This window comes from Manihot esculenta, chromosome 6 (genome assembly GCF_001659605.2).
Source record: "Manihot esculenta cultivar AM560-2 chromosome 6, M.esculenta_v8, whole genome shotgun sequence".
Lineage (NCBI taxonomy): Eukaryota > Viridiplantae > Streptophyta > Magnoliopsida > Malpighiales > Euphorbiaceae > Manihot > Manihot esculenta.
This window is the reverse complement of record NC_035166.2, coordinates 20,743,666-20,762,979: the sequence shown is the minus strand read 5'-3', so window position 1 is coordinate 20,762,979 and position 19,314 is coordinate 20,743,666. Positions and strand designations below refer to the sequence as shown.

Genomic DNA, 19,314 nt, shown 5'->3' with positions numbered 1-19,314 from the left:
TCCTATTTCGATAGTGTCAGATAGAGGGCCCCAGTTCACCTCCAGATTTTGGCGGAGTCTGCAAAATGCCATGGGTACTAGGTTGGACTTCAGTACTGCCTTCCACCCCCAGACTGATGGACAGTCAGAAAGGACCATCCAGACTATCGAGGATATGCTCAGAATGTGTGTGCTAGACTTTGGCGGTTCTTGGAGGCAGCATCTACCTTTGGTGGAGTTTGCCTACAACAACAGCCATCATGCTAGCATCGGGATGGCTCCATATGAAGCTTTGTACGGAAGGAAGTGCAGATCACCTGTTTGCTGGGAGGAAGTTGGAGAAAAGGCCTTGGCAGGGCCTGAGTTAGTAGAGATCACCAGCAGGGTGGTACCCATAATCAGAGAAAGAATCAAGACTGCTGCAAGCAGACAGAAGAGCTATGCAGACGTCCGCAGGAGACAGTTAGAGTTTCAGGAGGGGGATCTGGTATTGCTCAAGGTGTCTCCAATGAAGGGAGTGGTTCGCTTCGGGAAGAAAGGTAAACTAGCCCCACGATACATCGGACCCTTTGAAATCTTGCAAAAGATTGGGAATGTGTCGTACAAGCTGGATTTACCTGCTTCGATGGAGAGAATCCATCCGGTTTTCCATGTTTCAATGTTGAGGAAGTTTGTGTCAGATCCGAGCAAGGTTCTTAGTGAGCCTGATGTAGAGGTCCAAGAGGATCTCACCTATGTTGAACAGCCAGTGCGGATCATAGACACCCAGATCAGAAAGTTAAGAAACAAGGAAATCCCGATGGTGAAAGTCCTGTGGAACCACCACAACTTGGAAGAATGCACTTGAGAGACACGGGAGTCTATGCTCCAGCAGTACCCTCATCTCTTTTGAGGTTAGATCCCTATGTGTTTATGTGCCTTGTATGTGTGTTATGTTCTTTGCCATGCTATGTATGCTAGTGAGGAACATTCGGGGACGAATGTTCTTAAGGGGGGGAGAATGTAATACCCGGCTAGACTCCGGTATCGAAATTCCTACCGACCGGTGGAATTTCGGATGTCGGGAACTTCTAGAAGGGTAAAGACATGTTTTATAAAATGTTTTCATGAATTTTAATGTTTTAAAATATGAAACTAAATGAGTTTTTGCATGAAAATAGCATTGGAGGAAAACCCAGGTTCGGCCGCCGAAAGTCAAGTTCGGCCGCCGAACATGCATGCGTTTTGGAGGCACGTTAGGCCCCCGAAAGCATGAGTTAGGGAAGTCCAGGTTCGGCCGCCGAAAGTCAAGTTCGGCCGCCGAACATTTGCATGGATGCGGAGGCACATTCGGCCCCCGAACGTGGCCTGGCCAGCCACTATAAAAGGGACCCTTAGCCGAAATGGGCGAGGTTTTCTTCCATTTCCGGCCACAGCAAGCTTCCGACCTTCCTTTTTCAATCTTGTGTTCTTCCTCCAAATCTCTTCCATTTTTCTTGAGTTTTAAACTCACATTGCAAGTTTTGAGCATTTAAACCAAGTTTTGGAGCTTTGGGAACTCGGGAGCTCATTTTCGTGGATCTCCAAGTTTAGGTCGTCTCCCTCTCGATCTTCAAGAGGTAAGAGCCGATCTTAAGCTCCTTATATGTTTTAAGTAAGTTTTAAGTTGTTTTATGGGTAGAGATGCATGTTTAGGCTTGTTGATGTTTTGATGAACAATGTATGTTGTTTGTGTGTGTTGAAGTGTTGTTGTTGGGGTATTTGATAGTTTGAGACCCCTAGGTGTAATGTATGGTGTTTATGCATGTTTTAGAACGAGTTATGCATGATTGATGAGTTTGGAGGCAAAAATGCTTAAGGGAGCTAAGTTTCTGCCCTTTGGCAGAAACCAGGTTCGGCAGCCGAAGGGAGTTTCGGCCGCCGAACATGGCTTGAGAGGCAGCTTTAGGCTGCCGAAGCTTGCCCCCGAAAGTTGGAGTTTCGGCTCTGTCCGAGACTTTCGGCCGCCGAAGGTGCCGCCGAACATGCATGAGTTTCGCCTCTGTCTGGGAGTTTCGGCCGCCGAAGGTGCCGCCGAACCTGCCTGACTTTCGGCTCTGGAGGGACTTTCGGCCGCCGAAGGTGCCGCCGAAAGTGCCCTGTCCAGCCTTTTCTTGCATGCTTCCTAGGAGTGTTTTGAGGTGTTTTTAGGAGGTTTTTGGGGGTATGTTTAGAGTTATGTTTTTGTTGTTTGGTGCCTCATTAGAGTCCACCTGTGTAGGTTCGGACCCGAGGAACCGAGACCCCCGATTGTGAGATAGTCGTTCAGAGTTCGTTGTTAAAGCTTCAGTTACCAGGTGAGTGGAACAACCCCTTAAGTTTTAAAGTAAAGTAAATGAATAAATGAATGAATCATAAAGTTTTGCCCATGCATCATTATGCCATGCAATATTTCAGGATGTTTGCATTAGAATTCACGAATATGCTGCATTGCATAAATTGATGTTGATGTGGATGGTTGTTGGGTGATCCATAGTCCTCTGATGTTATGTTATGATGATATGTTATGGAAGACCAGCGAGGCCCATTCTACGCCCCTGGCACTATGTAAGAGAAAGACCAGCGAGGCCCATTCTACGCCCCTGGCATTTTAGAATGTTATGTTATGTAAGAGAAAGACCAGTGAGGCCCATTCTACGCCCCTGGCATTTGGAGATGTTGAGGACTAATGGTGAAAATACCATCCTTTGATGTGATTAGCTGTGATGTGTTGCATTTCATGAAAGCATGAATAAGAAAAAGAAAGAAAAAGTTAAATAATAATAATAATAATAATAATAAAATGAATAATAATATACCTAAAAATGGAGGAATTAAAGCAAATGTTTTTAGTTTCTGCTCATTGGGCTTTATAGCTCACCCCCTCTCCCCTAACCCCAGTCTTGCAGGTGCAGAGTAGATAGAGAAGTCAGCAGAGTAAGAGAAGTTTATGTAATAGCTTAGCTGTGGACATGGTTTGTTGGTAATGTAAAAGTATGAGATGTAATGTAATGTAAGTTGTCAATGTGCTTGACTAGAGTCTGTTGAATTCCCTGTACACATGGTCTTGTATGAGATATAATGTTTTTATGATACCTATGTAATCCAAGCCTATGTTATGTTATGTTACCCCATTGGAGTATTTGATGAGGACTCCAATGAGGGGTTTATGTTATGTTTGTGCATGCACAGGCTAGGCTTGGCAAAGAGATGTTTGAATGAAAGAAAAGTTTTTAATACTTTTGTATGTTGTTGACCATGTATGGGATTAAACAGGTTCACAGGATGTATGTTTGGCTTGCTACGGGTTCTGGCGGCCTTAAGCCGACCTAAATTCTAGCGCCGGTAGCGGTCCGGTTTCCGGGTCGTTACAGGCCTCACTGGCAATCCATACCGTATCATCATCATATCATACCATAGGAGGACTAGAGGATCATCCAATAGCCAATCCGCATCCACATCATATTATGCAATGCAACATATTCGTGAATACTAATGCTAACAACCTAAAATATCACGTGGCATATATGATGCATGAACATGCTCCAAAAAGTTATATTTTATTTATTTAAAAACTTAAGGTTCATTCCACTCACCTCTTAGCTGAAGCTCAACAGACTCTGAAGCAGCTATCTCACTGCTGGGGTCCCTGATTCCTCGGGTCCAAACCTACACAGGTGGACTCAAATGAGGGACCGAACATACATAAACATGACTCTAAAAATACTCCCCAAAAACCCCCTAGAACATCATGAAAACACCACATAGAAATATGCATGAAATGGCTGAACAGGGCACTTTCGGCGGCACCTTCGGCGGCCAAAAGTCCTGGACAGATCCGAAAGTCCCAGACAGAGACGAAAGTCTCTTTTCGGGGGCAACTTCGGCAGCCGAATGCTGCCTCCACAAAAGAGGGTTCGGCGGCCGAAAGTCACTTCGGCGGCCGAACCTGAGCTTCTCCCGAAGGGCAGAAACTCAGCTCCTCTATGCACATTTTGCCTCCCAAGCTCAAATCATGTAAAAACTAGTTCTAAAACATGCATGCCTCACATACATTACACCTAGGGGTCTCAAGCTATCATATACCCCATCTACAACACTTCCAACAACACATAAACAAGCTACATTGTTCATCAAAGCATCAAAACCCATAAACTCAACATATACCCTAACATGCATTTCTACCCATAGATCTTGCATAAAACTTACTTAAAACACATAAGGAGCTTAAGATCGGCTCTTACCTCTTGAAGATCGAGAGGGAGACGACCTAAACTTGGAGATCCACGAAAATGAGCTCCTGAGTTCCCAAAGCTCCAAAACTTGTTTCAAAAGCTTAAATCTTCAAAACCAAGGGAAAACAAGTGAAAATCTTGAAAGATTTAGAGGAAGAACATCAAAAATGGGTGAGGGGCGGCGGAAAGCTCACCTTGGCCGAAAATGGGGAAAAACTCGCCCGTTTTCGGCTAAGGGACCCTTTTATAGTGGCTGGCCAGACCACGTTCGGGGGCCGAATGTGCCTCCGTATGCATGCCATGTTCGGCGGCCGAACTTGACTTTCGGCGGCCGAACCTGGACTTCCCTCCTCATGCTTTCGGGGGCCTAACGTGCCTCCAAAACGCATGCATGTTCGGCGGCCGAACTTGACTTTCGGCGGCCGAACCTGGGTTTCCCTCCTCATGCTTTCGGGGGCCTAACGTGCCTCCAAAACGCATGCATGTTCGGCGGCCGAACTTGACTTTCGGCGGCCGAACCTGGGTTTTCCTCCTAAGACTTCTCATGCAAAAACTCATTTAAATTTCATACTTAAAACCATTAAAAACATGAAAACATTTTAATAAAACATGTTCTTACCCTTCTAGAGATTTCCGACGTTCGAGATCCCACCGGACGGTAGGAATTCCGAAACCGGAGTCTAGCCGGGTATTACACTGAATCCAGCAAAGTGCGCTTTCTTCATCAGGGGAGGAAAATTCTTGGGGTACATGGTGAGTGGAAAAGGCATTGAACCCAATCCGGAGAAAGTGGAAGCCATATTGAATATGCCAGAGTCGACCTGTGTAAGGGACGTCCAGAGATTAACCGGGAGAGTAGTGGCGCTTCATCGATTTATGTCGAGGTCGGCAAAAAAGTGTTTGCCATTCTTCAAAAAATTGAGGAAGGTCCCGAATTTTGAATGGACAGAAGACTGCCAAAAAGCCTTCACAGAGCTTAAGGAATACCTCAGCTCACCTCGCGTGCTCAGCAGCCCCGTAAAAGGGGAAGAACTCTTGATATACTTGGCAGCCTCAGAGCAAGCAGTTAGCGCAGTACTAGTAAGAGTGGAAGACGGGGAGCAGAAACATGTTTTCTACGTCAGCAAGGTACTCAGAGATACTGAGGTCAGATACTCGAACATTGAAAAATTGGCGTATGCCTTGTTGTTAGCAGTCCGGAAATTCAAAGTTTATCTGGAAGGCCACCAAGGAGTTGTGATGACGGACCAACCGTTAAAGAAGATCCTACGTAGGCCGGAAACTTCAGGACGGATGTTAGCATGGTCCGTGGAAATCAGCCCTTACTGTCTGGAGTACCGACCTCGGACAGCTATAAAATCTCAAGCGTTGGCTGACTTCATAGCAGAATGCTCATTCAACAAGGAGAAGGAAGGATCATCCTCGGAGATACCAAGCAAAGAAGGAGAGGGAGAGCTTTCCCAAGAGTCCAGCTGGAAGCTATATGTAGACGGAGCATCAGGCTCTGAGGGCAGTGGCGCTGGGATAATACTTAAGGGGCCGGAGGGCTTCAAAGTATGTTATGCCTTACGGCTAGAATTCAAAACTTCTAATAATGTGGCTGAATATGAAGCCTTGGTGAACGGAATGTTGGTAGCTTTGGAAATAGGGGTAACCGACCTCGAAGTAAATAGTGACTCTCAGCTGGTGATCAACCAGGTGACGGGAATATATCAGGCCAGAGATCCCATCATGCAGAGTTATCTTGATAAAGTAAAAGCTGTGGAAGCCGACCTCACGAGCCGAGGAGTATTTACGAGATTTCAGAGGATACCTCGAGATGAAAATGAGGAGGCAGACCTGCTTAGTCGGCTGACCAAAGAAGAGTTAGAGCAGCTCCCTGATGAAGTCTACATACAGCATGTCAGCACACCTGCTTTCAAGAAGATAAACACAGTACTACAGGTGGAGCAGAGCCCAACTTGGATGACTCCATACTTGAGATACTTGGAAAAGGGCGAACTCCCCGAAGATAAAATCGAAGCCAAAAAGATAGCAGCTCGAGCTGCCAATTACCAAGTAATAAGGGGAACTTTATACAGAAAAGGGAAATCCAGCCCATGGCTCCGGTGTGTGAGTCCGGAAGAAGCTGCAAAGGTAATGGAGGAAATACATAGAGGCCTATGTGGGGCTCACGAGGGAGCAGGGACATTAGCTAACAAAATATTCAGGCAAGGATACTACTGGCCCACTGTTAAAAAAGAAGCAGAAGAGTTTGTCCGGAGGTGTGACGTATGTCAGAGATTTGCTAATGCCATCAGGACCCCTGCCACTCCTCAAGCAAGCATATCCAGTCCATGGCCTTTCTCACAATGGGGAATTGACATCCTGGGACCTTTCCCCAAGACTACGGGGCAAAGGAAATTCGTAGTGGTGGCTGTGGAATATTTTTCGAAATGGCCAGAGGCAGAAGCAATAGCCACAATCACAGCTCGCAAAATGATAGATTTCGTATGGGGGCATATCATCTGCAGATTTGGCATACCAAGAGTACTTATCTCAGACAACGGCAGACAATTTGACTGCAGCACTTTCAGAGCCTTCACGACGAACATGGGCATATGGCATAAGTTCTCCTCCGTGGCTCATCCTCAGACTAATGGCCAAACGGAAGTCACTAATAGAGCTATCCTTCAAGGATTAAAGAAACGGCTGAATGGCGCAAAGGAGAATTGGGCAGAAGAGCTCAATAGCACTCTATGGGCACTTCGAACCACTCCCAGAGCGCCCACTCAAGAAACTCCGTTTGCACTTGCTTATGGCACAGAGGCTGTAGTCCCAGTTGAATTGCAGATCCCCACTCATCGAGTTCAATTCGTTAGTGAGAACGCTAATGGAGACAAATTAAGGAGCAACCTAGATGCTCTTGAAGAAGTTAGGGAGGACGCCCAAGTCCAAACTGCTGCTTACCAACAACGAGCAGCAAGATATTACAATCAAAAGGTCAGAGAAAGAAGCTTGAAGGTGGGAGACCTGACTTTAAGAAACCTGGAAGCTACTGGAAAAAGAGCAGCTGCAGGCAAACTAGCACCGACCTGGGAAGGTCCATTCAAGGTGACAAAAGTGGTTAAGCCCGGGGTATACCGAATTGAAGATATGCAAGGAAACCCCGAGCCCCATGCTTGGAACATCCAGCACTTAAAAAGGTATTTTCCTTGAAATATTTGTAAAGAAAAAAACACCGTATTTTGACAAATATGAATAAATGAAAATTGTTTATACAATGTAATTATCTTTGTGAAAAAAAAAAAAAAAAAAAAAACATTTTTCATGATAAAGAAAAGAACAGGGCTCAGAAAGATCCCTCGCAAACAAGACCTCAGTTAGGCACAAAAACCAGCTGAGATGACGAAGCGACAGTAAGGCCAATGAGCCTGAATTTTGTACAAACAACCGGCGAGGCCCCGAGGTCGTCCCGGAAATTCAAAGAAAAAACAGGATCCCGTAAGATCTCCTGGAAACAAACAACCGGCGAGGCCCCGAGGTCGTCCCGGAAATTCAAAGAAAAAACAGGATCCCGTAAGATCTCCTGGAAACAAAAAACCGGCGAGGCCCCGAGGTCGTCCCGGAAATTCAAAGAAAAAATAGGATCCCGTAAGATCTCCTGGAAACAAACAACCGGCGAGGCCCCGAGGTCGTCCCGGAAATTCAAAGAAAAAACAGGATCCCGTAAGATCTCCTGGAAACAAAAAACCGGCGAGGCCCCGAGGTCGTCCCGAAAATTCAAAGAAAAAACAGGATCCCGTAAGATCTCCTGGAAACAAAAAACCGGCGAGGCCCCGAGGTCGTCCCGGAAATTCAAAGAAAAACAGGATCCCGTAAGATCTCCTGGCGACAAAAACAACCAGCGAGACCCCGAGGTCGTCCCGGAAATTCAAAGAAAAACAGGATCCCGTAAGATCTCCTGGAGACAAAAACAACCGGCGAGGCCCCGAGGTCGTCCCGGAAATTCAAAGAAAACCAGGATCCCGAAATAAAAAATCCACCAGAACAACTTATATTCCGACCTCGAAAAAAAAAAAAAAAAAAAAAAAACCGAGCTCACAGCTCGAACAGACTTATATTCTTACGCCGCTCAAGGTCGAGCTCCCAGCTCGTACTGATGATCAGCAAAGGCCCAAGACCGAACTCTCAACTCAGATAGACTTATATCCTTAAAGGATCCAGATACGAAGGCCAAAGAGCACGGCCGAAGTCCCTCCATAGCAGGACTCATAAATGAAGATATCCTTAGAAGGATAACAAAGGGCTATACTCAAAGCCTAAATCAGTTTATCTGAAACACATATACGAAATCACAGCACAGAAAGCAGGACTAAAAGCCAAAACCTGACATGATAGTTGTCATTAAAAAGGTACGAGACTTGATCTCTCAAAACATCAGCTAAGAGCTGAGCTCACAACTTAAGCTTAATTCAGAGCTTCTGAATGAAAATATATAGTTTACATCACAAACACGAAGCGTAGAGATAAAATGTCAAGAAATATGAAAAACAAGAAAGAAACTAATATTGCCTTAATGACTATTACATTTTATTTCTCTGGTGAGGAAGGAGGATAAACAGTCCTTAAAGGACTTATATCAGTAAGTACATCCTCGCCTGCATTATCTCTATTTACTGCCACCCCCGAAGGAAGCTCGGTGTCCCTGGGGCCTGAGCTCTCAACATTGCTAGTGGGGGCAACCTCTGACCTAGGGTGGAGGCCGTCTTTCAAGGAATCAAGATCATCTTCCTCCGACCCAACCTCGGATTCCTCTAACGAAGACTCAGATGGCCGATCTATGTTCCTCCGAGAATCTCCTCGGGGCAAAGGACAATCATCCTCCCCGTATAGCACTGACTCGCCATCTGAGTCCACTTCGCGCCTACGAAGCTCGGCCAAAGGAACATCAGGAGCCTGTCTAGCTTCTCTTAAACCGCGATTGTAGCCAGTTACATACATGCGGTAGGCCTTATCAAGGATAGCCTTTTTCATCTCACCAGAAGCTTTATACTCATCAAGGTGTTCTTCACAAGCCTCAGCCACAAATTCCTTAAACTCAGAAGAGTCTTTGTAGTCCTGAAGATGAGCTTCACAGGCCTGATCAATTTTAACCTTCAGCTCATCAGACTCCTGATACTCCGCTATATACTGTTCACGCTTCAGCTGAACCTTCCCTTCGGCATACTTTACCACCTCAAGCAGGGCTAAACATTTACGCTCCAAAACCCTGACTTCATTTTTCAGCTGTTGTTGGCGAAGGTTGAACTCTTCAGCCGATGAAGACAGATCTTTGATACGTTCAGAACTTGTGCCCAATTCCTGCTCAAGGACCTCCACCCGGGCTAGGGCACTTTCCTTCTGAGCCTTCACCTCACTCAGGTGAGCTTGAAGCCCCTCAAAATCAGCCTTTAAGGCCTCATGTTGGCGCTGGACCTCAGCTTTTTGGCCAACAGCCTCATCCCTCTCCTGAAGGGCCGTCGTCATAGAGGACAGCTGTTTTACAACCTCTACACAACGAGTCTCCACTTCAGCTGCCCTCTCATCAGACTCCTGGAGAACTCTGCGAGTACGAGACAGCTCTGACTCCAGGGATTTGCTATGCTCTGCCGCCTCCATTGCTTTGTCCTCAGCTCTTTTAGAGGCCTCCTGGGCAGAATGCAACTCCACTCGGAGAGACTGGATCTGCTCCCGGGCGGCTGCCAGGTGGCCCCTCGCGTCGCTGGTGGCAGTCAGGTTCTCATCACGACGCGCTTCCTGGATCCGGCGGTCCACGGACTCCCGGAGAGAGAGATCACGGGCATCCACCTCCATAACCAGGCCTAACACCTAGGACGGAAGAACAATTACAGAAGAACAATTGTCAAGAAAAGACACAAAGCAAACTCAAAGAAAGGTGAAAACATAACTTACCATCAGCAGCATTTCTCCAATCGTGGATCCGAGCTCCTCACGAGAGCGAGATTGGAAGGACACCTGCTCCTTGGTAGAACTGGCCAACTGACCAGTCAGAGCCAGCAGACGAGGATCCGAAGCCTCTGTTATCCCGCCGAACATCCGTTCCCGGAGAAGTGCGGCAACAGCGGAGGCCGGAGACTCCGAGGAAATGCTTGACAGGTCCAGAATGTTGTCAGTAGGGGACGACGAAGGAACAGCAGAAACGCCCTTCCCTTTCCCAATGGGAGGAAGAGGTGGGGAAGGACCCAAAGCAGTCCAGGATTTTTTCCGAGCAGGAGATGGGACAGGCGTTCCAGAAGGGGTCGGACGCTTGCCTCCAGTCTTTGAGGGGACACCCTCCGATCCCTCAGGCTCAGTCCTCACAGGGGCAGGGGCACCTTCACCAGAAACCTCCGGGCTTTGATCCTCTAGGAGGATGATCTCCATCCCTGTCCCAGAGGCCGCCTTACCTTCAACAGGGGACTTAAGTTTCCCCCCTAACACCTCCTCAGTAGAATGGACGGCACCCTGCCCCACTTGTTCAGTAGCTTGGGTCTGCTCCACAACAGCTAGGGAAGTTTCCCTCACGACCTCTGAGGTTGAGCTCGACCCGCCATGGCCAGATGTCCGAGCTGATTTAATGCTGCGAGAGCTCGGCTTGGAAGTCCGCGAAGAGGCTTTAACAAGAGGTCGGCTGATCTTCTTGGAAGAAGCGGCCTGAGCCAGCTCTGCAGCAATCTCAGTTACAGAGCGCCCATCCCCAAAGGCGTCAAAAATTGCATGCATGTTCTCCCGAGACAGGTCAAAATTCTTGGGGAATTTGATGCTATCCATTCTAACCTCGGAAGCTGCGAGAAACAAGAAGTTATAAAGAGTCAGCATACTTCCTGATATCATGAGCAAAGAAAAAAACAGAATAACCGAACAAAGCACTATACCCGTGTCCTGGATATCCCTAAGGTTTGACGCAGACATACACTTCTCGACATCATACTTCCTCTCAATGGAAGTCAGCCGAAGCAGCCCGACCTGCTCGATAAGACTCAATTCGGGCAGATCGTTGCAGCCCGGAAAGATCTCCCCCCACCTCAGGTCCACATCCCACGATCGGCAGGACCCTAATTTCAACTCCGCCACAAGGAAATTCTCTACCCATCCCTTTATAGAATCCTTGTAGCCCGTAAGAATAGACAGCCCATTACGGGGGGAAAAGTAATAGAAGTTTTGCTTCGCCCTAACCAGGCGGAAAAAAGTGACAAACAGACAGGCCGTAGGAGCGAAACCCCAACCCAGACAGATAGACTCGAAACAGGACATGAATAAAATGGAATTTGGGGACAACATTCGAGGAGTTACCCCAAAGTATTCAAAAACCTCAACAAAGAAAGGGGTAAAAGGAAGCGGTAGACCAAATTCTCTCTGCTTTAGGAAAAACACTATACTACGAACCTCTTGGGGATCTACTAAACCAGGAGGGCGAGGGTAAGGAAGAACTATCCTCTCATTTGGAAGAGGTGCTCGAATAAGATACAACGGAGTATCTAAAAGCCTCCGGGAAATGTGATTAGTTATGTTGGAAGGGGTAATATGCGACTCAAGGTCAAAAACATCAGGAAGCTTTAAACTTGCCATAGAAGAACAAGGAAGCGTACCTGAGAACACGATGGGATGAAAGAAGAGACGTAGAAGGAATTGCAGGAAGACAGAGAGCAACCAAGCGCTAGTTCTTCAAAGGACAGAAGGAATTCGAAAAGAAAGAAAGAAAGGCTATTATGAGGCAAAGCGTAGATACTGAACAGTTTTGTCTTGGAGCGGTGCGATCATTAATTGTTCTCGAAGTTTACCCTCTTGACGGTTAGGTAACAACCGGCGAGACGGTAAAGGGGCAAAAGGATGATCGCTGGGCTTCTTTACATCTATCAAGGGCCAAGTATACGATGACAGTCCATCATTTAAGAGCCCATTTGCCACCCACATAATACAGGCCCAACTCATCAGTCAGAGCAACTTAGCCTACTACTTTACCATCCCTATAGTAAATGCCGAGGAAACAGAGGGGCAAGTCATGAAAAGACTCAAAAGTACAAGCAAATGGGAGCATGATAAAGGTCAGACTTGCGCATCACTCAAAAAGTTATAAGATTTGACCTACCGATACTAAACAAAGGGTGGGAGATCGGAAAGAAGCGTCAAAAGCACCTCGGAGTCATACAAAGCTGAGAGCTTAGAGTTCAACTCATCAGAAGCCGAGCTCAGAGGTCGGATTAATCCAGCTCGGACAGCATGACTTGAGAGCTCGGCCAGCTAAAGGAAACTCAGAGCTCATTTCACTAAGCAAAGACAGAACTCTCAGGTCGGTCAGTTCAGCTCGGACAACATGACCTGAGAGCCCGGACGGATGAAGGAGACTCAAAGCTCAATTCATCGAAATAAAGACCGAGCTCACAGGTCGGTCAGACAGTCCAGTTCGAAAACTTGAAAGCCCAGTTGACTAAGTGGATCCGGAGTTTAACTCATCAGAGCTCGCAGATAGGTTAGATTAGCTCGGGAAAAAGCAGGACAGAGCTCAGTTGGTTAAAATTATAAGGCGAGCAATCTGAAGTATTTCACACGTGATAAAAAGAGAATAGCTTAAGCATGAGAGCAAAACAAGAACTTCATTAAAAGAAAAGCACATTACAGCACGTTACAAAGGCCTACACTACGGGATAAAAGACTATCCTTAAAGAATTTACATATCCAGATACTTCCTCATCTACGACTATCACCTACCCTATTATTCTAGTCTCCAGCTCGGAGGACTTCTCGTAGCTCGGAATGAGAGTTTCTCAGAAAAGGCCAAGATCTGTCTCGCTATTACAGGGGAACTGAACAAGTTGATTCCCATAAGCATTTCTCACTGTTCCCCTGGGCGAACGTCCGGTTACCCAAATGTGATGCACGGTACATTCGAACAAGCTCAGATATGGTATGCCGACCGTGCACCACACATGAAAAACATAAGTCTTCGAGGCTATGGCCCCGAAGAGATCGTGAAGTACACATTCGAAAAAATCGCTGGAGACCTGACTGAGTGCAGCAGATCCCAGCCTCACGTAATACTGGTACTTCACACCAAAGGGAATAATAATACTGGTACTTCACATCAAAAGGAACAACGAGCTGAGCGCCGGCGCCACTCCCATTTATATCAAAAGAGGACAACAGGGGCATCGAGGAAATTCCCTTTTTCTCTGCGGAAAAAGGCGAAGTTAGAGTGAACCCCTCAACAGCCAGACCTTCTCTGGAGCCCGGACAACAAGCAGAGGAGGAGGCCGGCCAGACGACCTGGGTAAAGCAGTTTCAGCAGCTTCCCGAATGGTCCCACCCTTCAGCTGCCATACCAGAAGGATCTTCAAAGCACCATCCAGACGCCTTAGAGGTAACATCAAATTTTCTAGAATTTTGAGCTGACCCATTTTTATTTCAGGAACTGCAAAAAGTTTCAAAACAGAGAAGTCAGAAACAGTCCTCCCTTAAGATGATAAGAGCAAAATCAAAACAAACCTCTGAGGCACAAGGCAATCTGTTTGAAGAAGGCGTCGAATAGACCTGCCACAGATAAAACAAGAATTTCTCATTTCAACAGAAGGCTCAAGAATGAAGAAAAGCTGGCGCTGATATATACTTGGAGCCTGTGGACTTAGTACGGGGCAGAGCTACACTAGACTCTAAGCCAGCGATATCAGATTCTTAAAAGGTATTCACGGAAAAGGAAAGAAAGGAGATGTCCAGATAATGATGACAAGAAAGTAAAGGCGGCAGAGGACAAGAAGAATAGAGAAAAGACAGAAAGAGGAAAGAGCAGATAGAATTCAGAAACTGCGCAACGACTGAAAGATGAAAGGATGTTATTAAGGCACCTGAACCCGAACAGACGTGATCATAATAGTTCTTGGTATTCACCCCCTCGGCAGTTGGACCAATAACTGCCGAGAAGGTGAAGGGGCAATTGATGACCGCTGAATTCCTTCACCCCGGACCAGGGGCTTGACCACAGCCCAAGGCCCATGACGTAGAGGCCCACACACCTGATACATATAACAATCATGGCTCATCCAACCCTCAAGGCCGGGCTCGACCCATCTTCCTCACTCAAACCGGCCCGGCCCGCACGAAGCAGGCCCTCTCCACTCAGGCTTAGCATCCGGCCCAACTCTCAGCCCAGTCCAGGATCCAGAATAATATTCACCAGACAGCCTGGCAGATCCGCTCGAACGTACGCATGAGGAGAATCAGAGGCCGTTACGCATGGAGCAGGCGGCTGATACCCTAGTACCTCCGAATCCGGATGGCAGAGACGCGTGGCCCAATCCTGGAAAAACCTTTACACGTCACCAGCAAGCAAGATAATGTATAAAAGAGGAGACCCCTCCTCAGAAAGCTTAAGCCTTATTCAGTAATACAAAACCCTTGTAAAACCTTATTCCATTGGATCTCGGATCATCTGATTTATTTGTGTAAAAAATTGAACCAATCTATTAGATTTAATTTTATTGCATTAAATTAAATGAAATTATTTAATAACTTAAGCTGAATTCATATTTTTATATAAATGATTTTTTATTTTATACTTTAATTCAACTAATTATATTAATTTAAGTTAAATTCTATGAACCTCGAAATAACCTTGATCTCCATTATCGTTTTTTTAATCTCCTTATAACCATTACTGTCGTTAGGTCAAACTCTAGAGAATTGATATAAAATACAGCAAAATTTTTTGCTAAATTTGATTTATTATAAATTTAATATGTGAATTATGTTACATTTTAGAGTTAATTGCAAAAAAAAAAAATCATTCTTTTTAAAATTTGTAATTCTACCTCTATTATTTTCTTAACAGTTAATTTTTATAATTTATAATTATTATTAAATGTATTCCATTCTTTTTTTTAAAGAAATAAAATCTCAATTTAAAATATTTTAATATTCAACTAAATATATTTACCATGATATTAAACTTGTGAGTACTTCAAAATTATTTTTAGGGTTAAAAAAATAATAAGATAACCACCTATACCATGATATTAAATTTGTAAGTGCTCCAAAATTATTTTTAGGGTTAAAAAAATAATAAAATAATCACCTATATATGTGTGATGATAGATCCACAAGAAAATAAGATTTAAGTATTAATAAATAAATTTAGGTTGAATAGTTCACATTTTCTTTTTTTTATTCCTTTTTTCCTTATACTCTACTAATATATAATCGTCATCTTATAGATTATAATATCACTTGTCGCTATCATACAATATCGTATGTACGGTACAAACGCTCATATCAATAGGGTTGCGACATAATTTGGCTTGCTTCTCTCCTCCACCATCACGTCAGACGAGTTGAGTCTTTTTTTAATGTGTCCGGACTCCGATCAGCTTGATTTATCCAATTGCGATATGAATTGTATGCTAATTAACTGATTTTTCTATAAGAATTCGACTACCATCCGAATGTCAGTGGTTCAACGAGTATCATTGTGTTATTCTAACTTTTCCTCAATCAACTTCATGAATAACCCCTCTCCCTAAATGCATCTTCAAATTTAAGTTAATAACCCCTCTCCCTAAATGCACCTTCAAATTTAAGGTCAAGTAATTCCAAATTGTTCTATTTGAAAAAAATCACCACTTAAGTTTCCTAATATTGAAGATGTATAAAGCACAAAACATGGCATATGCACCAAAAACAGCTTTTCCTTGTACCAATGAGTCTTCACTTTCAGACATGACGATATTTTTTGAATTAAGAATAAGAGTTTTAGGAAAGAAGTCAAAGGAAAAAAGACAATCTAGACTTCTATGAGAATTTGGTGGTATGTTAAAAGATGATTGATTTTTAATTTATTTAGAGTTTAAATTCGAGAGTGTACATGTAAAAAATAATATAAAATTGTAAAAAATTAGAAAGGGTAGTATTTTTTTATTAATATAAATTAAATTGACGTGATATCAAATTTTGCTAAGAAAAAAACCCAAAATATATAAAAAATTATAAATATTTAAATTTTATCCTTACACGTAGCATGTTTATTGTGCTTGCCAACCTCTTCAGATTCATATGTCCAATTATGCACCCACCTTCGACCGAAAAAAACAAAAGAGCACCCACTAGAAATATGGCAAGAGGAAATGATATATTTTTCACAAATTAAAAAAAAAAAAAGATTATTTAATACTTTTGAAATGTATATACTAAAATAGGAATCTGTTCTCTTTATTTTTAGAAAAGAATACTGGTGAATATTCTGAAAATTTCCGTATTTTAGTCGTGGATTTGTTGGGAACTGGCTTTTAACCCGTCGTGGAGTGATGGCTTTAAAGAGAAGAGAAGGGCGAACAGACAGCTTCCTTTGATCTTATCTCAACCTATGTAATGCTAGAAAACTGCTTACGTCATTGCCAGCCCACAGATAACCGACGAAAAGCGAATCACACCCTCGAATATTCAACCCCTCTTTCTCTCTCAACCGGGAAATCAAATTATATACCACGCTTCAAAGATTCGTTTTCTACGCGACGCCCCGACTTTGATTCTTTCCTCCCCCCTCTCTTTCTTTCCTTCCTTCCTTCCCTCTTCTCCCTTCTCATCATCCTTTCATTTTCTCCAAACACCAAGCCTTAATCTCACCACTTTATCTCTCTAAAAAAACTTTTTCTTTTTTGTTTTGTTTGGGCATTGTTTGGTTTGTTTTTGTTTTTTAAGTTTATTCCGTTTTCTGATTCTATTTAGATCCCATATTCTCACCTCATATTCTCCCCTTCTTTCTCTCTCGTTGGTTCGGATCTATCTATGCTTAGACCTTCAAAACCCACTTCTTCATATAATCTGCTTCATCATCGGCAGCTATATATATATATCACCACCATCATCATCAGCAGTAATAACAAGAGAGTTATTAAGGAGAAAGATGGATTTTGCAGAGAAGATGCAGAGGTGCCATGAATATGTAGAGGCATTAGAGGAAGAAAAACGTAAGATTCAGGTCTTTCAACGCGAGCTTCCTTTGTGTTTAGAGCTTGTCACGCAAGGTTTGTAATTTTTCCTTTCCTTTTTCTTTACTGTTTTAAGGGATGGTTAAAAGGTTAGATTTTTGAGGATGTGGTTGTGATGGGTGCAGCGATCGAGGCATGTAGGAGGGAGTTATCTGGTACGACGACGGAGTACATGCATGGGCAATCGGAGTGCTCGGAGCAGACGTTGAGTGAAGGAACTAGACCGGTGCTTGAAGAATTTATTCCTATCAAGAGGACTCACTCTTCTTCTGATAATGATAATGATGATGATGATGAAAATGATAACGATGATCAAGAACAACATTCACACAAGCGAAATAAAACTGTGGTCAACAATAGCGGCAGCAGCAACAACAAGGACAAGAACAGCAGTGATCATAGGAAGAAATCTGATTGGCTTAGATCTGTCCAGTTGTGGAATCAATCTCCAGATCCATCTCCCGAAGAGGTACCCACCAACATCCATTGGTTATTTTCTTTTTGGTTACAGATTTAAATAAATGGAGAAAACTGATGTTTTCTTCTGTTATTGTTATTTAAATTGTTGCAGGATGTACCCAGAAAGGCAGTGGTGACGGAGTTGAAGAGAAATGGTGGTGCATTTCAGCCATTTCAAAAAGAGAAGACCACAGGGAAGAGTATCCAGACTATAGCCAAAACCCCATCTTCAGTGCCGGCTTCCGCAACCAGTTCGACGGCCGATACAGGAACTGGAGCAGGGATTGTTGGTGGAAGTGAAAGAAAAGAAGAGAAAAACGGGCAAAACGAAAGAAAGCAGAGGCGCTGTTGGTCACCGGAGCTGCATAGACGCTTCTTGCATGCCCTTCAACAGCTTGGCGGCTCACATGGTGAGTGATCTTTCAAGGGCATACATTTTTTTGGCTATGTTTCGATGTAACGTCGGATTTAGATACAATTGAATGTTTTTTTTTTAAATAACTTTAATTCAATGAATTGCAGCTGCAACGCCAAAGCAGATTAGAGAGATAATGAAGGTGGATGGACTAACTAATGATGAAGTAAAGAGCCATTTACAGGTTGGTACACAAGTTAATAATGTGCTATAGTTCATAAAACAAAACGGCATACTTGTTTTCCCAAAAGCTTTCTGGAATTCAAAATGGGATCTGTGGATTTTTTGGATAAGCTTTTGTCTAGCAAAATTGGGAAGTGTTTCAGGTTATGACAAAAGCTGATTTAATTGGTTTCATGAATAAGATTATCCACTTTTGGTAATCGAGTCCTGTCCAAGGTAACACATTTCAGTTCTTTATAAATTGTAATTTGTCCTATCTTTTAGAAATACCGTTTGCATACGAGAAGACCAAGCCCAGCAATCCACAACAACAGCAATCCACAAGCAGCACCTCAGTTTGTAGTTGTCGGAGGCATATGGGTGCCGCCGCCTGAATATGCAGCAGTAGCGACAACAACAGCATCAGGGGAAACATCCACCTTAGCTGCTGCGGCGGCCAACGGAATCTATGCTCCGGTGGCTGCACCACCTCCCACGTCCCATCAAATGCTACAAAAGCAGGAACATACACAATCTGAGCAGATGCAATCAGAAGAAAGAGGCAGTCACAGTGAAGACGGTGTTCGATCTAATTCCCCTGCTACATCATCTTCCACGCATACCACCACAAATTCCCCTTTGTTTTGATTGTCGCGACAAGAGATCAGGATGTAAAATTTTGTAAACAAATAATAGAAAAAGGCCAATTATATGACTTGGACATCATTCAAATGCGAGTCTTTTTTGCTTAAGGCAAAATTTCAATTAAGTAGATTTTGAGTTACCGTCTGGCATTTGAATAAATGGGTCCATGCTCTTCATCCCCTGCAGCTTCCGAAGGGGAGAAGCATGAAAAATAATCTGAATTCTGATCTAAATAATTCATTTTGGTAAATCGCATTGGCCATGAACACGAGAATTTGTGTCCACTAAGATGGTCTGTAAGTTAAATTTGCTATGGCCATTTCTTGTTTTCTGCTTGGTAATTCTGGGTACATTTCAGTCAGAAGCCATAGAGATTGCTTGATTGCCAAGCGGTGACCTGCACACCACCAGAGTTTCTTGATTTCCA

The 19,314-nt window shown here is 44.0% G+C and overlaps 1 protein-coding gene across 1 annotated transcript; it reads left to right on the top strand.

Moving 5' to 3' along the window:
• The first annotated feature begins 16,608 nt into the window (after window positions 1-16,608).
• On the top strand, window positions 16,609-19,026 carry LOC110618041 (transcription factor HHO3). Its single transcript, XM_021761054.2, has 5 exons — window positions 16,609-17,242; window positions 17,332-17,675; window positions 17,778-18,075; window positions 18,188-18,264; window positions 18,528-19,026. The coding sequence occupies exons 1-5, from the start codon at window positions 17,122-17,124 to the stop codon at window positions 18,888-18,890; spliced, it is 1,203 nt and encodes a 400-aa protein (XP_021616746.1). The 5' UTR covers window positions 16,609-17,121; the 3' UTR covers window positions 18,891-19,026.
• Window positions 19,027-19,314: the final 288 nt, after the last annotated feature.

Coding starts and splice junctions, on each gene's coding strand:
- LOC110618041 (XM_021761054.2), top strand. CDS start 17,122: ATGGATTTTGCAGAGAAGATGCAGAGGTGCCATGAATATGTAGAGGCA. Junction 17,243..17,331: donor TTTAGAGCTTGTCACGCAAG/GTTTGTAATTTT, acceptor TGATGGGTGCAG/CGATCGAGGCATGTAGGAGG. Junction 17,676..17,777: donor CAGATCCATCTCCCGAAGAG/GTACCCACCAAC, acceptor AAATTGTTGCAG/GATGTACCCAGAAAGGCAGT.